This window comes from Chenopodium quinoa, unplaced genomic scaffold (genome assembly GCF_001683475.1).
Source record: "Chenopodium quinoa cultivar QQ74 unplaced genomic scaffold, ASM168347v1, whole genome shotgun sequence".
Taxonomy (NCBI): domain Eukaryota; kingdom Viridiplantae; phylum Streptophyta; class Magnoliopsida; order Caryophyllales; family Amaranthaceae; genus Chenopodium; species Chenopodium quinoa.
Genome location: NW_018745454.1, coordinates 3,778,252 through 3,803,722, shown reverse-complemented (window position 1 = coordinate 3,803,722; position 25,471 = coordinate 3,778,252). Strand labels below are relative to the sequence as shown.

The following is a 25,471-nucleotide window of genomic DNA, read 5'->3' as shown; positions in this document are numbered from 1 at the left end:
ACTTTTCTTTCGTTATTATCAAGTTGTATGTAACGTACGTACTACATTAATTCACAAGGCCCCCCAAAAATGAATGCACAAATATATATTGCATGTCTAGAAGTCACTCTTGAGTCTTGAGGACATTTTCTCACCTAAATCTAGCCTTATTAGCTACGGCTGGCAGCGTGTGGCTGCGCCGCGGTTGCAGTTGTTAGTTTGTTACATGGAAAACACAATAAACATCGTTGAATAGTAAGATTATCACAAATGAACGTATGAACATATACACAAATGATTGACATGTTGGTTGTAAATTAACAGATAAACATAAACTTGCAAATTAAGCATTAAATTTTATAGTTAGCTTCCCAACTTCCTTTTTAAATGCATGAAAATTACATTATTATTACTCTTGTCATTTGTCACTAGTCAATACTCTATATAAAGCACCCAAATACAGTAGCTATAAGCATCACAACATTCTCAAAGTTGTTACATATTCACATCTATCTACATACACTTGATTTTCGTATTCTCATACATAATAATATTGTAGTATTTCGATCAATTCAAATCTTTTTAATTTCGATCTTTTATTTAATTTTGATTAGTAGTTATGGACTACGTGATTAGGAAGAGAACGAAAAAAATAAACAAAAATGGGGTACTAAAACCCTTACAAATTGGTTGTAATGGAGGATTAAAAGTGTTAGAGGGGGGAGGATGGAGCTACTTAGTCCTGCATCAGTCGCGTTCCATAAGCCAGACTTTAATATACATGTAATGGCTATTTTCGGCGTAAAAACTCCCGTTGATATTGAGCTTTTGAAGGCTAAATTTCCAACTTCCCTTTGCAAGCACCCTCGTTTTTCTAGTCTTGTGGTATGTTTTCCCCTTGTATGTTAATTATACTACGTACTAAATTAATTACTAATGCATGCAATCCTACGTAATTTACTAATTACTTAATTTATTGAGATATATTTGTATGGTGCAGTGTTTGAATTGATTGAAACTCTCATTTTCACTCGATGCATGCATGTATGTGTTTAGGATACTTATATTGTTACATACAATGACTTTAATTTTATTATGAGAGTATATATTATCCTTTGTATACATATTAATATTAATATATACGAGTACTAATTAAGTATATGTTAGCGGAAAAAAAAAATACAATTTAAGTTAAATAAGATGAGGATATACGGTCTTACTAGACTAGACCATACCTTATTAAAATCATAATAGAAAACCTTAACTAGGGTGAAGGTCGATGACAAATTCTTTCGAAGGGGAAACTAGATATATTAGCACAAAAGTAAAAACCTAGGCGTGAGTTTATTATTACAATTAATTAAAATGACTTGATATTAATTTACGTTTTGAAAGTTAATACTATATACAAACTACTTGTTTAGGTTAGGATGACTTTTCAATATATATATATGGAGAGTTGAGACACTAATTGTTAGGCATCAATAAATTGAGTGAGATGGATTTGACACCTCCAATAATGTAAATTATGAGGTAGTCTTAAAAGCAACGCAAATTTAACATTCTTCATTTTACTTTTTTTTTCCCCATAAATTACGTGATAAAAATATCAATAAACGTATCATTGGTCGTCGTTATTGCATTAATTAGTATTATGTTAAACATATTACGTACTAAAATTAAATAACAATATACGTATCATTGGTTGTCGTTATTGTATTATTTTTTTGTTGAACGGTCGTTATTGTATTAATTAGTATTACGTTAAACATATTAGTAACTAAAATTAAATCTTATTTATACAGGAAGGAGATCCATCTAAAGGAGAAGAATTGAAATGGGTAAGAACAGAAATAAACCTAGACAAGCACATTATAGCTCCAAAAATAAACTCCGAAGACATAAAGTCACCAGATAAATATGTTGAAGACTACATATACAACCTTAGTAAAACAACCTTAGACAAATCAAGGCCACTTTGGGATATCCATGTACTCAACCTTAAACTCTCAGAGGAAGTCGAGGCTATAACAATAACTCGGATTCATCATTCACTAGGAGATGGAACATCTTTAATCTCTTTGTTGTTGGCACTTACGCGTAAGACCTCCGATCCAGAGGCCTTGCCAACCATTCCTGCTCCAAAGATTAAGCGCGATGATGATAATCGTAAAGGGATTTTTTGGAGATGGATTTTGGCCTTATGGTTGATCTTGAAGTTGTTTTGGAACACTTCGATGGATGTATTGATGTTTGTAGCAACGACGTTGTTTTTGAAGGATAATTCTCCATTTAAGACTTCTCCAAATGGAGGAAATGTCTCTAGGCGTGTTGTTTACAAGAGTTTTAGTCTTCAAGATATGAAATTCGTCAAGAATGCAATTGGTGCTGTAAGTTTTTTTCTTCTTACTTTACTCTATCTATATTATCTATAAAACCTTTTTCTCTTCAACCAGTCAATAATTCATTTTTATTGAATTAATTGGTTTATACATAATTTTTCGTAATAACTTTGCTTAAAAAAAATAATTACTTATGGGGATGCCCCAGTTTTTCAAAGTGAAAAACAATGGCATTTTCGTAAATAAACCCATAATAATGAAAAAGTTGTTGATTTATTCACTTCGTTTCTCAATATGAGAAACAAGGAATTTCCCCTTATTTATTGATTACAATGATTAACGATTCAAATTTTATGATGATTTACTAGTAATTTTTTTTTTTTTTGAAACAATTTACTAGTATTTTTTGTTGTACATAATTGATTAATTTTTAATTTAATAATGCAAAATTGTTTTAATAGTAGTTCAAGCTTTTTTTAAATAGTATTTATGTTAAATAACATTAACAATACATCACTATATGGAATTAATTGACCATCATTTTTTTGATCAATTTTGATTGGTTTAATTTTTAGAGATTTAAACCAATACATATTATAATTTTATAAAGTAAATTTAATGTGTTTATATCAACCTTAAATCTGACTGATGTATTAATTGTATACTATATTGGGATGCACAGACGATCAATGATGTTGCACTTGGAATCACACAAGCTGGTTTATCTCGCTATCTTAGTAGGAAATATGGTAATCTTTTTGCCTTCTCATAAACTCATCTCATCTAGTACTCAATCAATCAACAATAGCCTTCATATATCTCCACTAATTCCCATTATTAATTATTACAGAAAATGAAGGAAACAATCATGAAGTTACAAGAGAGAAAACAAAAAAATATCTCAACAATATTCGTCTTAGATCGGTTCTTCTCGTCAATATTCGACCCTCTGGAGGAATTCAGGTAACGCTGTTAAAAAAAAAAAAAAAAACGCGGTTTCTTGTTGTGTACGTTAAAATAGTTCATATATAATACGGAGTACTGTGTATATATATGTGATTAATTATCTGATTATAATTTTTAACATGTAATAATAATAAACATTAATGATAGGATTTGGCTGATATGATGGAGAAAGATGCAGAAGCTAAATGGGGAAATGCAGTTGGTTACGTGCTTCTTCCGTTTGCCCTTGGATTGCATGATGATCCTTTAGACTATATTCGAACTGCCAAAACCACCGTTGATAAAAAGAAGCATTCCTTAGAAGCTATTTACACTTTTTTCATGGCTGAAGTTGTCATGAAATTTTTTGGTTCCAAGGTATTCATATATATACACTATACAAAATCTCTTTCTAGATCACGACACCATCACATGACAATGTTACCCTCTTGAAAATGAAAAAATCAAAGTTTCTCTCGGAGATAAATCTGTAAATATAAATAATTTTTTAAATAACAAAAGCAAATGAAATATTAAAGTAACACATACATATAATAAATGGATAAAGTTGTGAGAAAAGATAAATTGAAATGTTAATCTCATATATTAATCCATAGGGTTTGAAAATATAATAATTTGTACTATATTTTGCAGGTTGCAAGTGTGATATCTGATAGAATCAACTCGCATACAACTATCGCCTTCTCAAATCTACCTGGACCTTTGGAGGAGATAGGCTTTTATGGACTTCCATTGACTTTTCTTGCTCCAACTTCCTACGGTCAACCACATGTACGTTTCCAACTTGCTACCTATACTTATAATACGTATTCTTTTTTCTTAAGAAATTAAAGTTAATTGCACTTTGCGTGTTGCTCCCTTCGTCCAATATTAGTTATTAATCAGGTTCAAAAACATGCTTAGTTCAAAAAAAAAATATATGTCACATCTTTTTACATGAATGATTAATACAAGTAATTAATACTGGACGGGAGGCTCCCTTTCGACCCTTTGTCTAAAATTATTAATTATTAATCAGGTTCAAAAACATGTTTAGTTCAAAAAAATATGTCATACTCCCTCCATTTCAATATGATAGTCTCATATGGAATCAATTACATAAAATAATAAGAAAAAAATAATATTTGAAATCTAACATTAAATTAAAAAACAATTTATAAATAGTTTTGCCTTATTTAATTTTTTTGATTTTTTTAGGAAAGTTTTAGTCATATTTGCATAAATCAAGGGAGTAATTTCTTTACTTAGAATCATGTCATTAATTCACAATCAATTAATCTAACCAATCAAAATTTAATACGAATAAAATAGGAAATAAAAACTAAGTTAAAAGTGGAATACATTCAATACGGGTATATCTTTTTGAAACGCTCAAAATAGTATATGGGACTAACAAATTGAAACGGAGAGAGTATTTTTTACTTGATCAAATGATTAATACAAGTAATTAATACTGGACGGAGGGATTATATCGCGCAAAATCTTATAAATACTTCCTAACAATCTTCATATCTTATGTTAAATACTTGCTAATAACAATCTTCATTTTTTTTTTGTAAATGATGTTAACTAACAAATGAGTATATTCTACAGCCTGTGATGATAAACTTCCTAAGTTATAGTAACAAGATGACAGTGGTTCTAGCCGTAGATGAATACACGGTTCCGGATCCTCATCAATTGTGCGACGACATTGCTGAATCTCTCAACCTAATCAAGGATGCTGTTATAACACAAGGTCTTGTCAAACAAGATCACTCTGTGATGTAGTCATAGTACGTGTCACGGTCCGAGTGTGTTGCCTCCCACGCGGCTGGGAAGGACTTATCAATTGACAGCACCATCTCCGCCATCAACAACCACCCATCACCGCAATGCAACCTCCACCACCACCACCGCAACTTTTTTGTTGTATATATATACCTAGATATATTATTCCACTAAATAAATTAAATGGAATATAGTATACCCCAAAATAAAGAATTACTGCGTGGTATGAATATAATATAATTCCTTCGTTCATTTTTATTTACTACACTTAAGTCAAAAAGTTCTCACCTTTTAAGTCAAACTGTTGCAGTTAAAAGTGAACAGAAGAAGTATAGATACGTTACTTTTTTTTCCGTGGATAGCCCTAGTCAAGTCTTGTTTGTAGATATTAGACGATTCAAATTAAATACGTGGATGTGTATAATAAATGTAAACCTAATATAAAGTGCTCTTTATTTTTCATTCATGGAGATGATGTATCATGTCGATATGTCATACTTAATTTCATTAATGTTAATTGTGTCATGGGCCTCATGGTTATTTACGTTATGCCCTTATAAAATTTTGGATCTAGTTTGTTGCATGTCTTAGTTTTAGCTTTAATAAACTATCATACTTTTTACTGGTATTAGAAAATAAGTTCAGAAAATTCAAATAAAACAAGTCCATATAAATAAGGGTATAAGACCACATAATTTAAGACATACTCAAAAATAAGGGTATACGATTTGTAGTGGTTGTGCTCCAATTAAGACAAGTTCATCCGGCTTGTGATAGATTGATAGATTGATTGTGTTTCTTGTAATTCCTAAATGCACACGAGCTATTTTAAGCCTCGAGGAACTAAAGCAGGTTATAAATCAACTATAGTAGATTGGCTAAGTTATCATAACCACAGTGCATGGTAACTACATTCTACGATTTGTACATAGTGATTCAGGTAATAACTTTTTACCGGATTACAAAGGTAAAATAGAGGAAAGTGTATCTAGTTTTACCATCTTAACCTCATTTTTTTTAGCTATAACATTCGGGGTTCCCCTTTAAAAATTAATCTCATACCTCTTGCTATGTTTTCCCGCTTGCTTTCTCTCTCCCGGGCCATATGCACGTACAAATATTCACTTAAATAATTACGATTGTGTACTTGTGTTATACATCTAATAATAAGAAGTGTAAAAGTGGGAGAAAGCAACCAACAAATGGTAGGGTCCAAAAAAAAAAAAAAAAAAAAAAAAAAAAAAAAAAAAAAAAAAAAAAAAAAAAAAAAAAAGGGATGTTGCAATAGCAAGAAAAGGCGGGAAATGATGATTTTACCAGCAACGACCAACCAACTTCAACATCATAACAGAAGGGGTGTAAGGTGTAACTTAAACTACACGAGACTAAAACATTCCAACATTCTTGTCTTTGATCATCTCTCACTTTTCACTTCCTTATCTTCTCAATATTCATCATTCTCTGTGTAATAGTATGATCGCGCTTGCTTCCAACTTAAATGAATCTTTCTGCTAGTTATTTTCCATTAAAAATGACCAATTTGAGATCTCAAAGTTTCCTAATAATGTCATACTTATTGTTGATTTTATGTCTAATTATATTTGAGCAAAAGAGCGTTTGTTTAGTAAATGCTGCTCCTGAAGCCGGTGTTAAACAAGCGAATATGGGCATTCCAGATGCAAGATCACAATTTTGCAGCATTGATTTAGCAAACTTTCTTCCTCCTCCATATGGGAACCTTTCCTATAGCAACTGTCACCCTGTTTGGGAAACTTATGTTTTGAGGGTAAGTTCTGTTTCTCCTTAATCGGTTATTTTTAAGGTTTCTTTCTACGGCCTATTTGGTAGGTGGTAATAAGTTACGGCCTTTAGGTATAGTGGTAATGACAATATTCATAGTAATGCATTTTCGTCCCAAAGTATGAGTTGTTTGCAAATTTCCATTACCACTTGTTACACTTCGACTTTCGCTCCATACCATCTTATTACTCCATCATAGTATGTGTTAGATCTCAACTAGTCCTGGTTTTAAAACAAGACAATTAATATAGGCTTCTTATTTGTCTATTTGTTTCAAGGGAATTCAACCATTCTGTATACCCTTAATGGGTTAAACCTGGGAAATTTTGTTAGCAAAATCTAATGTATCTTTGCCTCATTCAGTTTGCACCTTTTCAATTGATTGCAGTATTACCAAAGCAAGGATCACACTGTAACCATAGTATTATCAGCACTATACACGACAGGATGGGTAGGCATTGGGTTCTCGAAAGATGGGTTGATGGTGGGTGGCAGCGCCATGGTAGGGTGGATCAGCAAAAGTGGGCACGCGAAGATCAAACAGTATTATTTAAAAGGTCGGAAGGCTCATGAGGTTCTTCCCGGACAAGGGGACCTTAATCTGACAAGCATTCCTCCTGTTGTGGTACTAGATGGAGCTAATCTTTACATGGGTTTCCAGCTTCAGTTTAATGCTCCTCTCCAACAGCAGCCAACTCTGCTAGCTTATGGAAGCAGGATTCCCCTAAATCATAAACTCACAGTGCACGATGATAAGACCACCATACACATTGATTACTCAACTGGTGAGTGTTCTCTTATTTACAATGCTGTTGAAAGCATCAGAATCTGAAATCCTTTCATATTCTGTTCTTTAGTTTTTGAGCTTATTAAGTGTCAAAAATTATATCAAGTATCCTTAAGAACATACTCATGTCGGAATGTCAAGGATCAAACACAGCCACATGGGGGATAGAGGTGGGTAAAATGACAAGTCCCAACTAACAGTCTAACATAGCATATATCTGAACATCTCAAATATACAGTAGTTATCAAAATCAATTTCGATTAGCAAAAAGGATAGACAAATAAAAAAGAATAAAAGAACTGAAAATTCACTGTCAAGAAACCATGATCATAGTTTTTGCAACTACTCATGGTATCCATAGCAATCTCAAATATATAGTTGGGGAAGGGAAGAAAACAGCGAAAAGTAAGACCAATTATCTTTTGTTGAGTATCAGGTGTTGCTGCTGCTACAAGTGGGGCCGGGGGTCTCGACAAGATGAAAAGAAGCCATGGAATTCTGGGGATTATTGGCTGGGGACTTATTCTTCCTTGTGGGGCTATGATTGCCAGGTTTCTCAAGCACAAAGAACCTCTGTGGTTTTATCTGCACACTATTATTCAGATTGTAGGGTTTCTCATCGTGTTGGCGGGAGTTGTGGTCGGTCAAGCACTTAATAATCAGATACATGCAGATGTTGCTGCTCACAGAGGCATTGGATATTTTGCCCTCACACTTAGCATTATCCAGGTAAACAAAAATTAGATCAGACATCATACTGATGTATTGTGAGACACTAAATTTTTATCCCAAAAAATATGTAGGATCGTCCATAAAATTTTTTGCCTTATTCTATTTTTGACTTGTCACAGGTGCTGGCATTTTTCATCAGGCCAGATAAGGAGTCAAAGATACGTAGGCTTTGGGCCGCATACCATCAATGGTTTGGAGTAATTACACTCTTCTTTGGGGCTCTAAATATTGTTCTCGGGTTCCAAGTTGGGGCTGCTGGTTCTGAATGGAAGATAGGATATGGATTTCTACTAGGTATCATTTTGGTTACTGCAATTGTTTTGCAGGTTCTATCCAAGCTCAGAAGCTCAGAGAAGCCAGAACAACCTATTTCTGCGTATCAAATGAGTTAATTTCACAAAAAGATTTCTGTTTTAGTTTTGAAGGGGCGTTTCCTACACACCTGAGCATTTGCATCAGCCTCTAGCTAGACTACGCTCACAATTTTGGTTTTTTTTTAAGATTACATTGTCAGAATTTTGTTACTAGGATGACAGGAAAAAAAAAACTGAAGTGGTTGTGTAAATATCATATCACTAATATGTTATTAAGAGTTTAATTCGAAAAAAACGAAAGATGAAACAGGGGTGTTAACAGGCACACCAAACATCTATTATGAACTGAAGGAAGAAATACTTGTACTTTATTCATGAGGCAATGCAACATTAATATCATGGTATAATGTCACAAAGGAGGGAAGGGAAGAAAAAACGGTTCGTTGACTGGGAGAAGAGCAAAATGTCAATTACCTTGTCAATACAAAGCTGAGGCAGTCAGTATACACAGGTGAACAAAATTGTATCAATCACTATCAAAATCCTTGCAATAACCATAATCGAATTTTTTTGTGCATTCTGCAAATCAAAATCTATGAATTCCTATCTTCAGTATACATCACATTGTCAAGCATTCTTCATTTTGAGGGTAAAAAAGCCACCTCACACCTAAACAGAAGTCTCCCAATAAAGATCTGCAGTCAAACAAAATCCAGTGATCAGAACACAGCAATACGCAGCATGTACAGGAAGTACAAGGATATATAGCTACTGGTTACACAACAGATGAACTTGACGAACATGAGATTTTTCCTTGTATTTGAAAATGGGTATGTAAATGCCAAAGCTTTAACAGCAATAAACTGGTTCAATCAATCAACCAAAGCCTTAATGCCATAAGTGGGGTTGGCTACATGAACCAGCAAAATAAAAAAGTAAATGGAAGACATTATGAGTTTAGACTTTGAACTAACCTTTTAACCTCTCAAAAGAAATTTCGAGCCCAATAGCAGTGATAGCACAGAAAGGACCAGTAAAGCTCGATGTAATCTGAGACATCTATACAGCTACACTGCATATTGGAACATATATTTTTTCCCATAGCCCTTTTCTTGAAACTGCAGCGAAAACTAACTATTCCCTCATGTTGCTACATTACTTTCACATGATGACAAGGGCCTGGAAGTTTCACTGTCTCGCAAAACTCTGCTGTATGCAATTTTGAATGACTGTGAACAATGAGGTCTTCTAAGCAAACTTAACGGCACTCTTAGAGTTTGCTTTCGGTTTCTTTTTCCTCGAATTAAAATGCTGAAAGTTCTTTCATCATCTTCCACACGATGATTAGATTTAGGAACCTCAGCACTATCTTCAGACTTTTCCTTGGGAATGTCATCAGACTCATCACACACTGGCATTGTCCCCTTTATATCCACACAAGAAGTTGGATCCTGTTTCTGCTTCTCATTCTCCAAACCAATCCAAGCCAATTTATCTGCATCATGTACCACCTCTGGCATGGAAAACACCACTTCTTTCTTTGCCTCCTCCCCACTACCAATATCATCAGGCAGAAGAGGGGCCAAACCTTGGCTGCTCTCAGAACTTGGAGATTGAGCCTTTTGCTCTGATACAGGTTCACATATTGGTTCAGCCACAGGTGGAATTATAGAGAACTCAACTGGGCGGCAACCAGGCCAAACAGTGCCGGGATTCATGTTGCATTGCCATACATAATGATTGCGATGGAAATGATTTCCATTTGGAGGAAAGCTGTTGGGTGGTACAGGCTGAGCTTGACTGTAAGGAGGATACATGAACGGCACCTGTTGTATAATATTTGGTGTAGTTGGTGGAGATGGGTATGGGTGATGAGGTGAGGAGCACAACGGATTAACAGCTGGCATTACTGGAGCAGGTCTAGGGTGGAGAGCCATGTTCATAGGCCAAGGACCTACAGCTGGAACAGCACCTGGACCAGAAGGAAGATTCATGTTCAGAGGCAAGGGAGCAGACTGTGCAATAGCTGGTGATGGGTTAAATGGTGCAGCAGAAGCAGACAACTTCCTGCTGGGGATATCTGGTGCATCACTTAAGTTTGCAACCATAGGTTTGTCCTCCAAATTCTCCTCTCCTTGCAAGGGAGGAGTTACAGCATTATGTTCTGTTTGAATGCCACAAGTTATGTCCATCTCAAACTTCACATCTTTTGAAGCACTCGTTGAATTCTTCGTCACATTATTTACAGACTCATTCTCAGGTAACACTTCATGGATGTCAACGGTATCACTCTCAGCCTTGTCAACAGTAGAAGGCACCATGGCACCAGCTGATCGACTTTCTTCCATATCCTGATGTCCTGGTAAGGAATCCTTGGAATTTGAAAGTGTACATTCATTAACCTCTTTAACCTTGTCTACCTCGACGTCTGCCTTTTCAGAGGCAACAATTTCTCTAAAATCACTGCTTACAGCATCTTCACATTTCTCTACAGTAGCCTCACCTTCATTTGGACTATCATTTTGGGGAACACTGGCATGCAGTTTAGAAATTGTCCCAGGAGGTGCAACTGCAACATCCTTATAGGAAGGAGATTTGCCCAGCCTAACTATTGTAGGCTTCTCAAGACTTTGTCCAGATTCACTTTCTCTGCTAGAGACCTCCCGAGGTTCATCTTTGGCTGAGGAAGGCACAGACTTAACCCTGTAAGTAACAGCTTTGACAATTCTTCTCCCAAATTTGCTGACTTGGGAAGCATTTTTAGCAGTATGCTGATCCATGTAACTAGCAGGTGACAATGCACGTTTCTTCAACACGTAATAGTTAGTATTTTGGAGAGAGTTATTAAGTTTGGCTGGATCACTTTCAACTTCTTTCTTTTGATAACCATATACTTTGCCAATTGTTGCACGCCGCTGTCTTACACGACGACCGTGTCCCCCAGCTGATCTTGGCCGTTGGACAGGCTGCCACCCATCCTCAGTTTCAATATTGGATTCAGGTGACACTTTATTTGAAGAGACAGGCTGCTTCTCTTGTGCAGGTTCAGACACAGGCACAACAGGCTGAACAGGCTCTAAAGTAACATCTGCCAATTTTTCTGCATCGGAAGTAACATCAGACTCAGCTTCACCATTAATGCTTTCAGGTTCATTATCACCCTCTGAAACAAGGGGATCTATGTCCTTTGGAGAAGAAACCTCGGGGGTGGGTTTGCTGGAAACCTGGTTAGCTTTCTCTTGGACCTGTACATATAAAAACAGTAAAAATGAGAGAGAGCCTATAAACAATTGAATATTATATAAAAGCACAGTCAAGCATTGGTGTGAAGCTTATTTCTTAATCAAAGTTTCCAGTCCCTCGTACCCAATAATCAGATTTATGACAGGACATAGACAGTCTAGACACCTTGCACAGACCAGATTGGCAAGGATGGCAACCAGAAACATGTTCATATTTGGTAGATGGAAAACAGGCAATTATACTTCATTTTTCTATTCATCTCCTAAATTCAAATCAGAAAGTCCAAAAATGAGCTTATTTTGGTTAACAAAATTAATTATTTATCAACTAAAAATTATCATGAGTGTGGAAAAATAAATGCAAAAATAAAAAAAATAAAAAATAAATAATTTACTATATCCTGCTAGTCTGTTACCATTGCTCTCATTTCCATTACTTATCTACTGCATGTTTAAGATCCTGATTGCAATGGATGAAATGAAGTTTTACTTTTCTCATTTGTCTCAGAATAAAAAGAGAACACTAAAAAAGCTAGCTGGGACTGTTATAGATAATCAAACAAAATTCATATGAGGCAAGTCTTGTATTAATTTGCATATCAAAATAAATGCAATAAAGCATATCACTCCAACATAAAATCTGGATTATATCTAAGAGACTAAAAAGAGCTTAAGTTACCTTCACAAAATAGCTTTTTCTCTTGACTGACATTGAATTTCTCCCTTTCGAATCAGGACTCGGATTTATGTAGTCAAGCAAGTCTGAGACACTGGCAATACGCAACAAAGGTTATGTGTAAGTCACAGGGTAGCATTTATTACATAACACATGCATTCATTCATATGGCAAGAAAGCCCACACTCATAAGTACAATGACCCACTTCAAATCTGAATTAACGCTTAACAGCCATGTTCATGAACAGTTCGTCAGAAAACCCACGTTTGGAACATATTATCATGGTACATCTGGTCTACTAAAAAATAAAATAGGAGATACATAGTATAGGCAACGCTTTAAATCAACAAATAAATTAGTGAACAAAAGTCACATACAGTACAAGGTACTGAGTAACTTCATAAATCTATTCATATATATACCTAAGATGACCTTTGCTTGCTATAGATGCATCAGGTTTCCTTGTCCCATTTCTGGCAGCCTCTTGCTGTTCAAAAGCCTTGGATTCAAAATACTCAAGCCAAGCAGCAGCATCCTGCAGAGTAAATTGCAAACATGATTCTAGTATAAGAAAAAATTCCAAGAAGAGTTCATGCTTAAAAAAATAACCACAATCACACACACACAAAGAAGGCTTCTACCAAAGTCTTGTGCATATGAACCATTTTTTTTTTTACTTCTAGGAAAAGCATCACTATGAAGAAAAAGAAAAAACCCAAAGAACTTTAAATGCCCATTTTTCACTTGCGAGTCTCCGGCCCTCATGATGGCAACAGTGAACATTACAAAGCCTCATTTTCATTAGGACAAAAAAGAGCCAAAATACCTGTGTGCGTAAATCGTCAGGCCCTAGCTTAGCCCGAAGAATTTGCAGAGTTGTCTGCTCATGCTGAACACTTAAAGGATATGCTTCCATTAATGAAAGTGCAATAGCAATAGCATGATAACTTGCTGCTGTCTGGAGAAAATGAGAAAGAAATTATAAATATTGGTTAATCCAATTGTTGGAAGTATAAAGGAAGAGCAAGATGGATGGATGGAGGAAACTGAATCTGCAAGTAAATTAAAACAGAATAGCCTTGAAAGAGACAATAGCATAATCCGTATCACATTATTTACTCATAATAGTAGGCTATGTAGTTCCAGTAAAAGGATGCCTAAGGTAATATTATTAAGATTCTCCATCATAACATAGTAACTTTGTTCCTCGACACTCTGCTTTACGCGGATGTCGGGTGTCGGATCCTTCGACACGATATGACAGCCATATATATAGTGGCCTTATTGTGTCAGACACGAAACCCAAATCTAAGTATGTGCAACATAGCATAGTAAACTTAAAAGGGGGGGGGGGGATTATCCCTTTATCAATCCTAGATTAGATTTAATCAAACAAATCTTCCACAAAAAAGCACCTTCAATGAGACAGTAACAGACCCAAAGCTATCTCAAATAATAACTATCATGGTCTACTAGTCTGCCACAGATGACAGAAGCACTTAATAAAAGAAGCTGCCTCAACTTTTAAGAAGGAACGTTTTCTCATAAGCAAAACAAAGGTATGAAGGAATAGCGAATAGAGGCTAGAATCATTTGTGCAAGACTGAGCATGTAATGAACAAAACCTACTGAAGCTAAGACCAAAGACCCCCAACCTCTCTCATCTTGTGAGATATGTGTTATACTAAAAAATAACAATATTCCAAAAGATTACAAGTATCAGAACATGGAGCCAGATTCCAGAATATACCAACGTAATTCACTTAGAAATGAAATATAAAATAAGATAAAGAGGAAAAAAACCTGAATATGATCTGGTCCAAGTAACCTCTGGTTACACTTCAGAGCCTTGTGGAGGTATCTAAGAGCAACATGCACATTTCCGAGGCCTTCCTCCATCATTGCCACATTGATGTATGTGGCAGCGGTGTTAGGATGAGATGGACCGCATGTAAGATGTAATAGATACAATGCACGCTTGACATACCTGGGGAATACATTCAAATTCAATGTTAAGAGTGCATCTTGCACTTATTCCTTTATTTCAACTACACAAGAGCTGGTGACACGTCAATCCCAAGAAATACATATGGTCTCTTGACTCTCTTCATTAACATGTTCATCAAGTATGAAGAGGATTTTCAAAGATTTAATGCAGGGTATGCAGCTGGGTGCTAATAATCAACATACTATTTCTTTTTTTTTTTTTTAAATAAATAAAAAAAAAACTCTCGACTCATAAAAGCCAAACCAGATGCACAATAACCACTGAATTAGATGCTCATTATCACATGAACTTCTTCGAATCAGCAGGCAAATACAGAAATAGTAAGACATGTAAAAAAATTGGTAGCCTGGAAGGAGCAATCAGAAGAGCATTGACAATTAGAACATTTTACGAAAGCAACACTATCAAAAAGAATACATACTTAAGAGCCAATTCCGTATGCTGAAGGCGATAATAGAAAACAGCTAAATCTCCATAGCTTTTCATTGTGTCAGGATGATCGAGGCCCAATTCCCTCTCATTGATGTCCAAAGCTTTTTGCTGGTAGATTGTAGCCTGCAATTCAATTGTCTTAGTAAGTCATTAAATTAATGGACATGAGCTGGATGCAGTGAACATGATAAGATAAACATGTACTTCGTATAAGAGATGCATTATATTAATTCTGTCAGGTCATGAAACTGAAATTTGACACTAACCTGGTTAAAATCTCCCGTATGATACAAGACCACAGCAAGGAGACTGTAAGCACCTGCAGTCATTCGATGATAGGGACCACAAACTGCTACCAGCTTCGCTAAAGCCTGTAAAGCCCCCACAGCAAATTGCAAGCATCTTAAGCACCATGTAATAGTTACTTTTATAGTATTATTTGAAGATGTCCAAAAAAAAAAAAGGTAGGCTCATCAAAATCAAAAGTCAAAAACCTTTGTCCCATAATTAACTGCATCTTCAAGCTTTCCTTTATCTAAAGCTGTTTTTGAGGACTCCAAAAGCTGTCTGCCATCAGCAGACGAACATGCTGCTTGCTGCAGGAGGTAAAATTACATAAAATAACTTAATTGTCAGCCTCAGACAGCAAACAATAGGATTTTTCTTACTACTCTGCTTGAAATCCACAAAAAGAAAATCTCAATTCTCACCTTGTGGACAGGTGTCAGGCTAACGATATCTGTTTTACGGAAAGGATTGGGAGAATTCATATCATAATCCCTTGGAACTAATTCAAGACCCACCTGAAAATGGTAAAGATATTATTACTCTGCCCTGTGATCAATCCAACCTTTACAGTTCACTATGATCACTAGGAAAATAGCAAGAAAATTTGAAGTTATGAATGCCTAGATTTAGTAGATTTTCTGTTAGAACTTTCGTATGATACAGTAACTCGGTAAGAGTTTTGAATAGCATCAACCTTGCCCAGAAATCACCTTGTTCCAGTTTTCGGGATTCAAAGAAACTACTGTATCGGCAGAAAGGTTTCCAGCCTACCTACGGGATAGATCAACACCAGATCCTATTGTTGTTGTGGGATGGAGCATAATATAAGCAAAAATGTACTGCGTACACTTAAAATAAGAGGAACATAATAAGGAAAGTACACCAGTAAATTCAGTCAATAAAAACAGCCAGTACAAAGCCCAAGCTAATCCTAATAACTATTCAAACATGGATTCCAAGGTTTCTCAAAAAAAAATTTGCTTTTCTTGAGGAAATTGCGTTAGAATTAGATCCATATTTCTCTTTTGCACCGAGTCAACATCTCCCAACCATTCCAACAAAATTTGCTAACCCTGGTCTCCTAACTATAAACACTTCATTTTCTTAAGTAAAAACTATCATTTAGAAAGTCTTTCCAGAACATGGCAGGCCTTTCCTAAATTTGGTGTATAATTTTCTAATCCCCTGGACCAAATATAGATAGGTATATAAACAAGTACAGTAACAACCATGTCTTTAAACAACAAAATTTAACTTCAGATTATGACCACCTACCTTTTGACAAAGTCCACGTAGAATGGCAAATTTCCTAAGATCTTTGAAGTTAAAACCATTGACATCCCAGTCATATCGCTTCATCAAGAATATTTCCAGCCATCTCCATACCAGGGAGTGGACATTGTGTGATTTTTCTGAATTAACAGTTTCAGGAGCCCCCAGCATTAAATTTAAAGCTGAAGCAACAGTCACAGCCACTTCGTCAGTATCAACAGAAGCAATCACTGCTTGGAGGATGTGCTTATAAGCTCGAACAATCATCTCATGGATACAGAGAGACTGAACATGAGACAGCTTTTCCGACAACTTCACCTGATCAAAATTTTGAAAAATGCATCAGCCAGGCTTACCTGAATACAGAGGTTGACTACTACTTTTAGAAAAAAAAAAAAAAAATCATATTGGTTTAGCGCAGCGAACATTTAGCTTCTATGCTCAATTTTTACTTCCACCAGTCACATAGGTGTATTGTGGATTTGTGGTTACACTGACATGCAACTTGCTTTTTGCAAATTCTTGCTTTTTCTCCCTGACACAATTGCTAGCACAGGTACATACACTGACATACACATTTCAGAAATCGTAGATACTACAGGAGTTTTTAATGTTCACCCATTACTGATTGACTGCCTACACCAGGCTAATAGTCAATGTCAAAGAGAATAAAAATGTATACCACACTCTGTATTAGTTGCATTAAGAGATTTACTTATCAACTATCTCATTTTCTTGACTTGAGGTTAAATTGCCATACTTCTATAGTTTAAATGAGATTTTACAGTAACATATTCTTTTTGGTCATCCTAGTTCATTTTATTACTAAATTATCCAAGAACCATGGCAGATTAGATCAGAGAGCTTACAACACGTCCAAGCGAATTCATTCGGAGACCTCTTGTATGCATAAAATCAGTTAGTGTTCGTCCATCGACAGGTGAGAGTTCTAATGAGCCAAAATCTGCTACCTGTGCATCATAAATGATTATACAAGAAATGGCAGGAATTGTATTTTGAGCAGAGAAAATTAGAAATTTATCATATATGATAAAACAAGAGTACCAGCTTAGGCAGAGCAACTTCGTCATAATATTTCTGGGAGAGGTCAATTAGTTCTTGCAAAGACTGCACCCAAAACATTTGCATTAAATCAGCAAGTATTCAGCAAGCAATAAAATAAAGTATCCTCCTCTGAGTTCCTAGGAATACTACCTTCAGGTGCAATCCTGTATCTGATTCTTTTAAACGACTGAAAGCTGCATCTGACAAGATAGTTTTGAGAGCAAGCTCACTCTCACTTGGACTGGTGTTGGACTGTGCTTCAGTCAAGGACACAGAAGCAGCACTGCTTGAATTTGAAGGTGCTTTATCAGAATGTACTTCAGAATTCCCTTCTGATTTCTTGTTCTTGAGAGATCTAAGGGGTGTTCCCAACCCCTCAACCTTCATCTCATTCTTCGCCTTTGAAGCAGAAGGTTTCTTGTCTTTCTCTGAAATTTTTTGATCCTGAAGATGTTGAATCCAACACGCTCCTAGCTCCCATCTCACGTAACTATCTTGCTTTGTGTTCTCTACCTGAAGCTTGGCAAGACTGTCATCCAATAGTTTCTCCACAAAAGCTTGAGCTGTGTTGAGTCTTTGACTCTCAGACTGATCAGATTGAGTTACCCATTTGTGATTGTCTGTAGCTGCTCCCTTATGAAGCAACAGTCTTAAACTGCAAGGAATAATTGGCAAAAAAGTGTAAATTATCATAGCAGCAACAGAGAGACATTTACAGGAGAGCTAGAATATTTTTGAGTTAATTTCAAGTTTTGCAACCCATCCCACCCAACAGCAATCATGACTGGATAAAAATAAAGCAACTTAGAATTCACATCAAACACCAACACCCACACGCAGCAGCTGACCTCAATTTTTCGAGTGAGTAAGTCAGAGATGGTGACCTGTTAATATTGAGTGCATTTGCACCGCCTTCTGGCTGATCAAAAGCTTCTATGCTAGGTGACAATGAATCCACCGCTGCATCCTCTTTGACTTCAACCCTCACCGTGACAATGTAACCAGCATACCTCAGATTTACAGAGCCTAAACTGCTGATATCCTGCAACAAAAGCATAAAGTTCAGTTAGCCACTTATCTCAGCCAGCCAACAGATCCAAGCTCATAAAACTGTGAATATGTCTTACATGAGCAGCAGTATTCTCATCTGCCGTAATTCCTTTCAGCAGGTTCTTCTCCGTTAGCGCCCTCTGATCCAAACCAGTGGCACGAAGCCCATCAATTTTAGTGTCCAGCTTACTGCTAGCAAGAGCAACATCCTTCACGACAGTGATGTTCAAATCGCCAACTTTCTCAGCATGAATAATCTCGTCATTGACAGTTGAGTTAGTCACCCTCATTTTCTCCATTACATGTTGCAAGGTAGAAATTGCCCTAAAAATTGCTACATCTACAAACAAGCTATGAATAAGAAAAGCCTTTCTATCCCGTAATTGCCTCTCTTCAGGAGTCTTACAAGGCATTGATGCAACAAAACGGAATTCATTTGCCCAAGGTATTAGATCACTTTTTCCATCTCTTCCCCAACCACCACCATTGCCACCCCAAGTTTCATCCTCGACAGGAAGAGGGGGAAATGTCGAAAGTGAATGTGTTGCAGACGGAGGAATGAGCCATGTATTGGCTCTGAAGCCATATGGAAGATTACCAAACTGCAGAAGTTGAGAGAAACAGAATAAATTTAAAGGAATACAACCAGGAAAACAGCAGGATTTTTTTTTTAACAGAACTTCATTCTTGGAGGCAAACACCAACAGAAGATAAAGAAAAGTACCTTGTTGCGCTCTGAGAAAGCTTTCATGAGCTCATCATAAGCCTACAAGTTGGAACACCATAAGAATATAATAAATTTAACGAGTAAAACAGAATAGTATATGCCACTGTAATGCAAGAAAATATAAAAATGTCATAAGCCTTATAACGAATTTACTCTTCGACCAAATTTAGGTCCCAAAAATTGCAAGTTGCTCCAAAGAGGAAAGGGCTTCTACATTATCTATGGTGGATGACAAGGCTAAAAGATGCTTACTTCAAGCATCGTACACCATGCACTACAAAGACTGACAAGAATTTTCTTAAAATGTCAACCTTATCTCACTGTCTCAAAAAACTATGAAGTAATCATAAAAATGGAGTAGCCGACTTAAAGCATTTCAACAAGACGTGTCTAATAACTTTCATCTAAACAACCCCTGGGAAAAAAAGGGTTACTCCTAATTTGAAACACATTCCAAATTCAACAGTTAACTCACATTATCGAAAGCTCTACTTAGTTGTCTTAAAAGATCAACAAGGTTGTGACTGAGAACACGATGCTTCCCGATACTGATGAAACCTCGCTTACAAGCCTCAACAAGAACCACCTTGCCATTGCACAGCTTAACCTGCCAAAATCAATATGAATCTCTTATAATTAAGGACAAAAATGAGACAGACTAAAAACGTCTCTCATTTGACATTGACATAAACAAAGAAAAACAGTCACCCTTATTATTGACCACAATTAATCCAAAACATAATATTGTACAATACAAATCAACAATCACTATTATTTCATAAAGTATGATCCACTCCTCAAACAAGTCACTTCTTTTCCAAATTAAATCAATCAATCCTATTTCTTAAAATAAAATCATTATTCCGTATTTCATTAATAAGACATTTTGAAGCAATAATGCAAATGGATTATAAATCATCTCGCGTAATCTTACCAACTAAACTAGCTACAGCAATGAAAACATAAATTATCATCAACATTACACAAAATATATCACTAAACATCCAAACACAGTGAATAAATCAAATCAATTCCCAATACTTTTTGAAATCCAAACAAACACTTAAAAAGAAATCAAAGGAGCATAATTAAATACAAAATAAGAAAAATCAACTTACATCCATGAAAAAAAGATGATCATCATCCAAAACCTGATCATCAGTCTGCTTTGAAGCCCTTCGTATAACTACAAATCATCACAAAACCATCCATTAAATCAAATTCCACCATTTTCTTCACATTTTGATTAAAAAAAACAAATTTAATCAAATCAAATTCAATACATACATTGAAGAGGAGGAGAGAGATGAGCAAGAGAGAAGAACTCGTAGAAGCTACCAAGCTTAGGGCACGAATTATTCGTCTCTCCCTCACCATCAATCATCATCGAAACATCATCTTTCGTCGAAGATTTTCCGGCGAAATCCTCCGCTGCCGTCGCCGGCGTCGGAGAATGTTTGCCGGAGTTCGACTTATTGCCGGACTTCTTCGCCGACGACGAAGACTTATCCTGCGCACCACGCGCATTTTTAGCATCCTCAGTTTTCGCCCCTTCGTTGGCGCTAGCAGAAGGCCCGAAGCTTGTTGTGCAAGCTACAATGTCGAGTAGTCTTCTAACGTGCGCTGCTGCACTTTCCTTATCGTACGCCTCTGTAAATTGAGGGAAATTAAGAAGAAGATTAGATTGAGTGAAACGGTGACGTTTAATCGTTTTGATAAGATAAAACGACGTCGGTTAGTGGGTGAGGGTTTAAGTTACCTTCAATGAGTGTGAGAGTGCAGGGTTTAAGAGCTGCAACGTCCACCGTGTCTTTTAGACGTGGGCCCCTGACCTGTACGTTTTTAATAGGATACCAAAAAGTAAATAATGTTACGTAATTTTTATTTTACTTTTTATAGAAGTAAAGTTAAAAGGGCAAAAAGAAAAATATAACAATGTCAAAAGAATTTGTCATCCCCACTTTTAAAGGGTTTTTTTTAAAAAAAAAAAAAATAATAATTATTATTAGCAAGGTGAGTCATTGAATAAAGAAACTAAAAGGATAGGATATTAACCTCATGTGATAAGGTAAAATTGGTGATATTGCAAGTCATTGTATTGACTGAGAGAAGCTTGCGGATATCAATGTTCCTATCCGTGGATATTCCCTACAAAATTAATAAGAGTTTAAGTTAGTGTAAATTATTGATTGTAAATAAACATGTAAAGATTGGATAGTCACAAAGCTAATACAGATGGAAACAAAAGATTGTGTGTAATTACTCCCTTAAATTGTTGAAAATGTATACCTTGTGTGGAGCACATAACATGCTTACTTTTACACGGCATGTTTAATTTCAAAAGAACCATTCACGCTTAGGATATTAAGACTTTTGACAAATTACGTACAATAGTTTTTGTATTAAGTGCATACTGAGCTTATGTGTCCCTTTCTTATGTAATATGATTAATTAATTTCAAGAGTGTGAGTGAATTATTACTCATAAATCATTTTTTTTCTTCTTATTTTTAATTATCATACATGTTGTAAAGTGAATTTCATGCAATCTTATATTTTCATGTTTTCTTACATGACACTAATTGTAGAAGCCAATTACTTGTTTATTTTCACTTTTCATATGGGGGCGGTTTTAATTTAGTAAGTTTATCCATGAGTATAAACATCATGCATCAAATAAGTAATGGATGACTAGACTAGACATCTACTATTGTGCAAAATTTTAAATGCCAAAGCACCCACAAGATTTGATACCCACCAATAAAGAAAATGACACCTACCATTGAGTCTTGGCCTATAAAATCTTTGGTTTCATTCAAGAACATAAGTGCATATTCAACACAAATAAAATAAATAAATAAATAAATAATAAAATTGGATCATTTTATTCTACGTTGAATAGTATATTTACTATACCGATATAATATCTAATCTAAGGAGACTTTAACTAGAAGCGTATATATATTACTTTCATTCCAATTTAATTGTCACAAAACTATTTTAAATTAATACCAGTATACGACTGCCGAAGAGGGATGTACCACAAGGTGTGGATATCCCCCTATTTGTGAAAAGGAGATTGTGGTAAACAAACTTGTTGCACCCCACAACCACACCCCAAACAATAAAAACCAGTGGAAACTCTGTTTTTCATTGACACAAAAAAATACACACACTATTAAAACATGAAAAATTAAGTAAGTATTATTATAAACCTTTAAGACTACACTCGTTTCATCGGGAAGGTTCACTGTGATATCCATAACAACTGGAAGAACTGAAGAATATTCACAAACAACAGAATTGTTAGTATATTAAAAATAATTAAACAGAATTAATCAAATACTTCTTTATATTTAACAAAAAAAGTGTCCAAATAAAAAAAACTGTACTTTTCTCTTCTTTCTTCTTCTTCTCTCCTTTGCTCTTTCCTCTTCCATTTTTGGGTGCCATTTCTAATTAAATTGTAAACTTTTCCTGTAAAAAAATGGAATTAATTAATTTCAATTCTAAAATGCAAAATTACCAGCTGTAATCCAAAATTAAGAAAATTAAGCGAATGGGTGATTCAAAATTTGGTTAAATTCAGTGTTTCTGACAGAATTTAATCTGTCTTTTCAAAAGAATCAGTAAATCTTACCAGCAAGTACAAATCCCAAAGCCCAAAAAACAGGGGAATAGTGAAACAGAGCAAAATTTCAGTAAAAGGTTTTAAGTAGGATAAGATGGGGGTTTAAGAAGTAGCAAAAAAACTAAATTTGAAAATGAAGCTGAGCATTGAATTTTTAGAGAGAGAAATAAGAGGGAGAAAGGGAGGAGAAAATTGGTGGGACAGAAAAACAGGGAAGTTAAATAAAATTGTAAATGGGAGATTGAAAACAGAGGAGGTGGGTATGATAAGGAAGGAAGGGTGGAGATTTAAGGCTCAGATATAACTTGGCATTTTGTGCTCTATTTTTATGGTTTTTTTTTTTAAAAAAAAATTATTATTTTGGGTTTGAAATAATGCCCAAATTTTCTGCCTTGCATATGGGGTATAAATGTATAAATTTTAATTTTTATTGTTTTTGCAAATTTGGAGTTTGTTGGGATTTTTTTTTTTTTTTTTTTTTTTTGAGGGGGTTGTATATATTAATGATACAGAGAATAAATCAAAAGCGATAAGGAGTACTAAATCAAAAGTGATACGGATCAGAATAAAAAAAAACCAAAAGTGATACAGAGTAATAAATCAAAAGTGATATGATATGGAGTAAAATAAAAGATCAAAATTGAGATACGAAGTAAAATAAAAGATCAAAGTGATACGGGGTGATACACGAAGAGTGATGGTGAACTAAACCAAAAGTGATACAAAGTATAATAAAAATCGAAAGGATACAGACTAATAAACCATAAGTGATACGAAATAATATATTAGTTGTTAGAATTAGGGTAGATTAAGCAATCAGCTCATTTGATATTATTGGTTAGTAATGAATGATGAGATAGGTAAAATTTAAAGTGTGGTTGACTCATCGCCATGTGTTTGTGTGTAGTTTGGATGGTATCACTAAGAAAGATTGCGAGCCATGTGGCACCTCTCATGCACTAAAATGCATTTTAGGATAGTTTCAGCTCATAGCCAACAATAATTAAGTTGAAAGTTTTACCATTTAGGGTTTGTTTACTTCAGCTTAATTTAATTTCAGTTCAGTATTATACTTGGTGTATAATTTTACCATACATTTATAGAATATAAAATACAATTTGTATTAAATGTGTATTTACAACTTAAAAATATATTAAATGCATACTTTACAGTCCTTGAGAATGCATCTATCATTTTAAATGGTGAGAATGCATCTATCATTTTAAATAGTGAAAAATCTTACTTGATCTGATATTGTTTTCCTTTTCTGTTCACCAAGAAAAATCCTCGTCCAAAAGAAATCATTTTATTTATTTATTTTAAAAAATAAATAAAATTAAAAAAAAACAATAATTTCACACCTTTTTCAATGAAAGAGAATTTCATCAATCATAAGTCAAACAGATCAACAATAAACAAATAGGGAAGAACTAAAAACATTAGGCAACATACATAATGCTCATCTTCCACTAAATCATTGTTTTGATAATAGAACTAGTTTTTAGGACTCGGGACCAAGTTACTATATTAATTTCATGATTAAAATTCTTAATTATATTTAATTTTAATAAAATGGCATATGATATGGTATAGCTTAGTGGCAGGCAATATAGTTTTGAAATTTGAGGTCTTGAGTTTAAACCTTGTCCAATCCATTTTTTTTATTAAAAAACATAAAATGAAATACTTGATTAATTGAGAAAGATGTCACGTGACACCTAAACTTATTTAAGAACGCCTTTTAATCTATAGTATAGATTATACATACAGCTTCCAAATATAGATTCACATTTCTTTGTTATTTAATACGAGTACTAATAAATAATTAAATTTATTTTAGGGTGACAATCTATTCTATTAAGTATTACTAAAACAAAACATGCTGACATTATTAAGGGACATATGTCAATTCCTTATTAAAAAATTTCCCTCCTAAACTATTTTTGACATCATCCTTTTTTTTCTTTTTTTTTCTTCCTATATTCCATAACTAAAAAAATACGGTGCTTTTTTCAAATTAAAATTAATTAATGAGATTATGATTTATTTTTTAAATATAAATTTGACAACTATTTAAACAAATAATGGCTATTTAATCCGTACAATGCACGGGACTAAACTAGTTAATAAGTAATACTTTTGCTATAGCATCGTATTATTATTAAAAAAAATTTATTTTTTATTTTGACATCATAGAGCATCGTATTATTATTATTATGGAGAATAAGTAATAAATCTGGAGTATTATTGTTATTAATAGAGTCTAGACTCTATAGTATGGTGTATTGGTGTTAAAACTTAAAACTCTATTCTATAAATCAACTAGTTTAAGGATTCAACTATGTGCCTAATAATTCAATAGCTTATATGCAATTTCGATAATCTATTTT

At 34.6% G+C, this 25,471-nt stretch overlaps 3 protein-coding genes across 3 annotated transcripts; 2 read left to right on the top strand and 1 right to left on the bottom strand.

Moving 5' to 3' along the window:
- The first annotated feature begins 450 nt into the window (after positions 1–450).
- Positions 451–5,523, top strand: LOC110714120 (O-acyltransferase WSD1-like). Its single transcript, XM_021892593.1, has 7 exons — positions 451–864; positions 1,785–2,369; positions 3,004–3,070; positions 3,172–3,284; positions 3,435–3,644; positions 3,921–4,058; positions 4,881–5,523. The coding sequence occupies exons 1-7, from the start codon at positions 706–708 to the stop codon at positions 5,055–5,057; spliced, it is 1,449 nt and encodes a 482-aa protein (XP_021748285.1). The 5' UTR covers positions 451–705; the 3' UTR covers positions 5,058–5,523.
- A 139-nt stretch (positions 5,524–5,662) lies between these two features.
- Positions 5,663–9,035, top strand: LOC110714121 (cytochrome b561 and DOMON domain-containing protein At3g61750-like). The gene is made up of 4 exons (XM_021892594.1): positions 5,663–6,843; positions 7,246–7,642; positions 8,081–8,373; positions 8,496–9,035. The coding sequence occupies exons 1-4, from the start codon at positions 6,556–6,558 to the stop codon at positions 8,766–8,768; spliced, it is 1,251 nt and encodes a 416-aa protein (XP_021748286.1). The 5' UTR covers positions 5,663–6,555; the 3' UTR covers positions 8,769–9,035.
- Position 9,036: 1 nt separating this feature from the next.
- LOC110714119 (protein TSS-like) lies at positions 9,037–23,473 on the bottom strand. The gene is made up of 25 exons (XM_021892592.1): positions 23,091–23,473; positions 22,843–22,927; positions 22,666–22,727; positions 21,507–21,599; positions 21,211–21,283; positions 20,739–21,101; positions 20,570–20,637; positions 19,927–20,058; positions 19,449–19,490; positions 18,802–19,326; positions 18,559–18,716; positions 17,825–18,329; positions 17,675–17,737; positions 17,479–17,580; positions 16,613–16,927; positions 15,760–15,852; positions 15,544–15,645; positions 15,316–15,420; positions 15,039–15,172; positions 14,413–14,596; positions 13,436–13,567; positions 13,032–13,144; positions 12,612–12,702; positions 9,665–11,935; positions 9,037–9,385 (listed from the first exon to the last, which is right to left on the bottom strand). Exons 2-24 carry the CDS (start codon positions 22,901–22,903, stop codon positions 9,833–9,835), a joined length of 5,619 nt encoding a protein of 1,872 aa, XP_021748284.1. The 5' UTR covers positions 22,904–22,927; positions 23,091–23,473; the 3' UTR covers positions 9,037–9,385; positions 9,665–9,832.
- Between the last annotated feature and the right edge of the window lie 1,998 nt (positions 23,474–25,471).

Coding starts and splice junctions, on each gene's coding strand:
- LOC110714121 (XM_021892594.1), top strand. CDS start 6,556: ATGAATCTTTCTGCTAGTTATTTTCCATTAAAAATGACCAATTTGAGA. Junction 6,844..7,245: donor GGGAAACTTATGTTTTGAGG/GTAAGTTCTGTT, acceptor AATTGATTGCAG/TATTACCAAAGCAAGGATCA. Junction 7,643..8,080: donor ACACATTGATTACTCAACTG/GTGAGTGTTCTC, acceptor GTTGAGTATCAG/GTGTTGCTGCTGCTACAAGT.
- LOC110714120 (XM_021892593.1), top strand. CDS start 706: ATGGAGCTACTTAGTCCTGCATCAGTCGCGTTCCATAAGCCAGACTTT. Junction 865..1,784: donor CTCGTTTTTCTAGTCTTGTG/GTATGTTTTCCC, acceptor TTATTTATACAG/GAAGGAGATCCATCTAAAGG. Junction 4,059..4,880: donor CTTCCTACGGTCAACCACAT/GTACGTTTCCAA, acceptor TATATTCTACAG/CCTGTGATGATAAACTTCCT.
- LOC110714119 (XM_021892592.1), bottom strand. CDS start 22,903: ATGGCACCCAAAAATGGAAGAGGAAAGAGCAAAGGAGAGAAGAAGAAG. Junction 22,728..22,842: donor GAAGAAGAAAGAAGAGAAAA/GTACAGTTTTTT, acceptor AATATTCTTCAG/TTCTTCCAGTTGTTATGGAT. Junction 21,284..21,506: donor ATTTTACCTTATCACATGAG/GTTAATATCCTA, acceptor AAAAACGTACAG/GTCAGGGGCCCACGTCTAAA.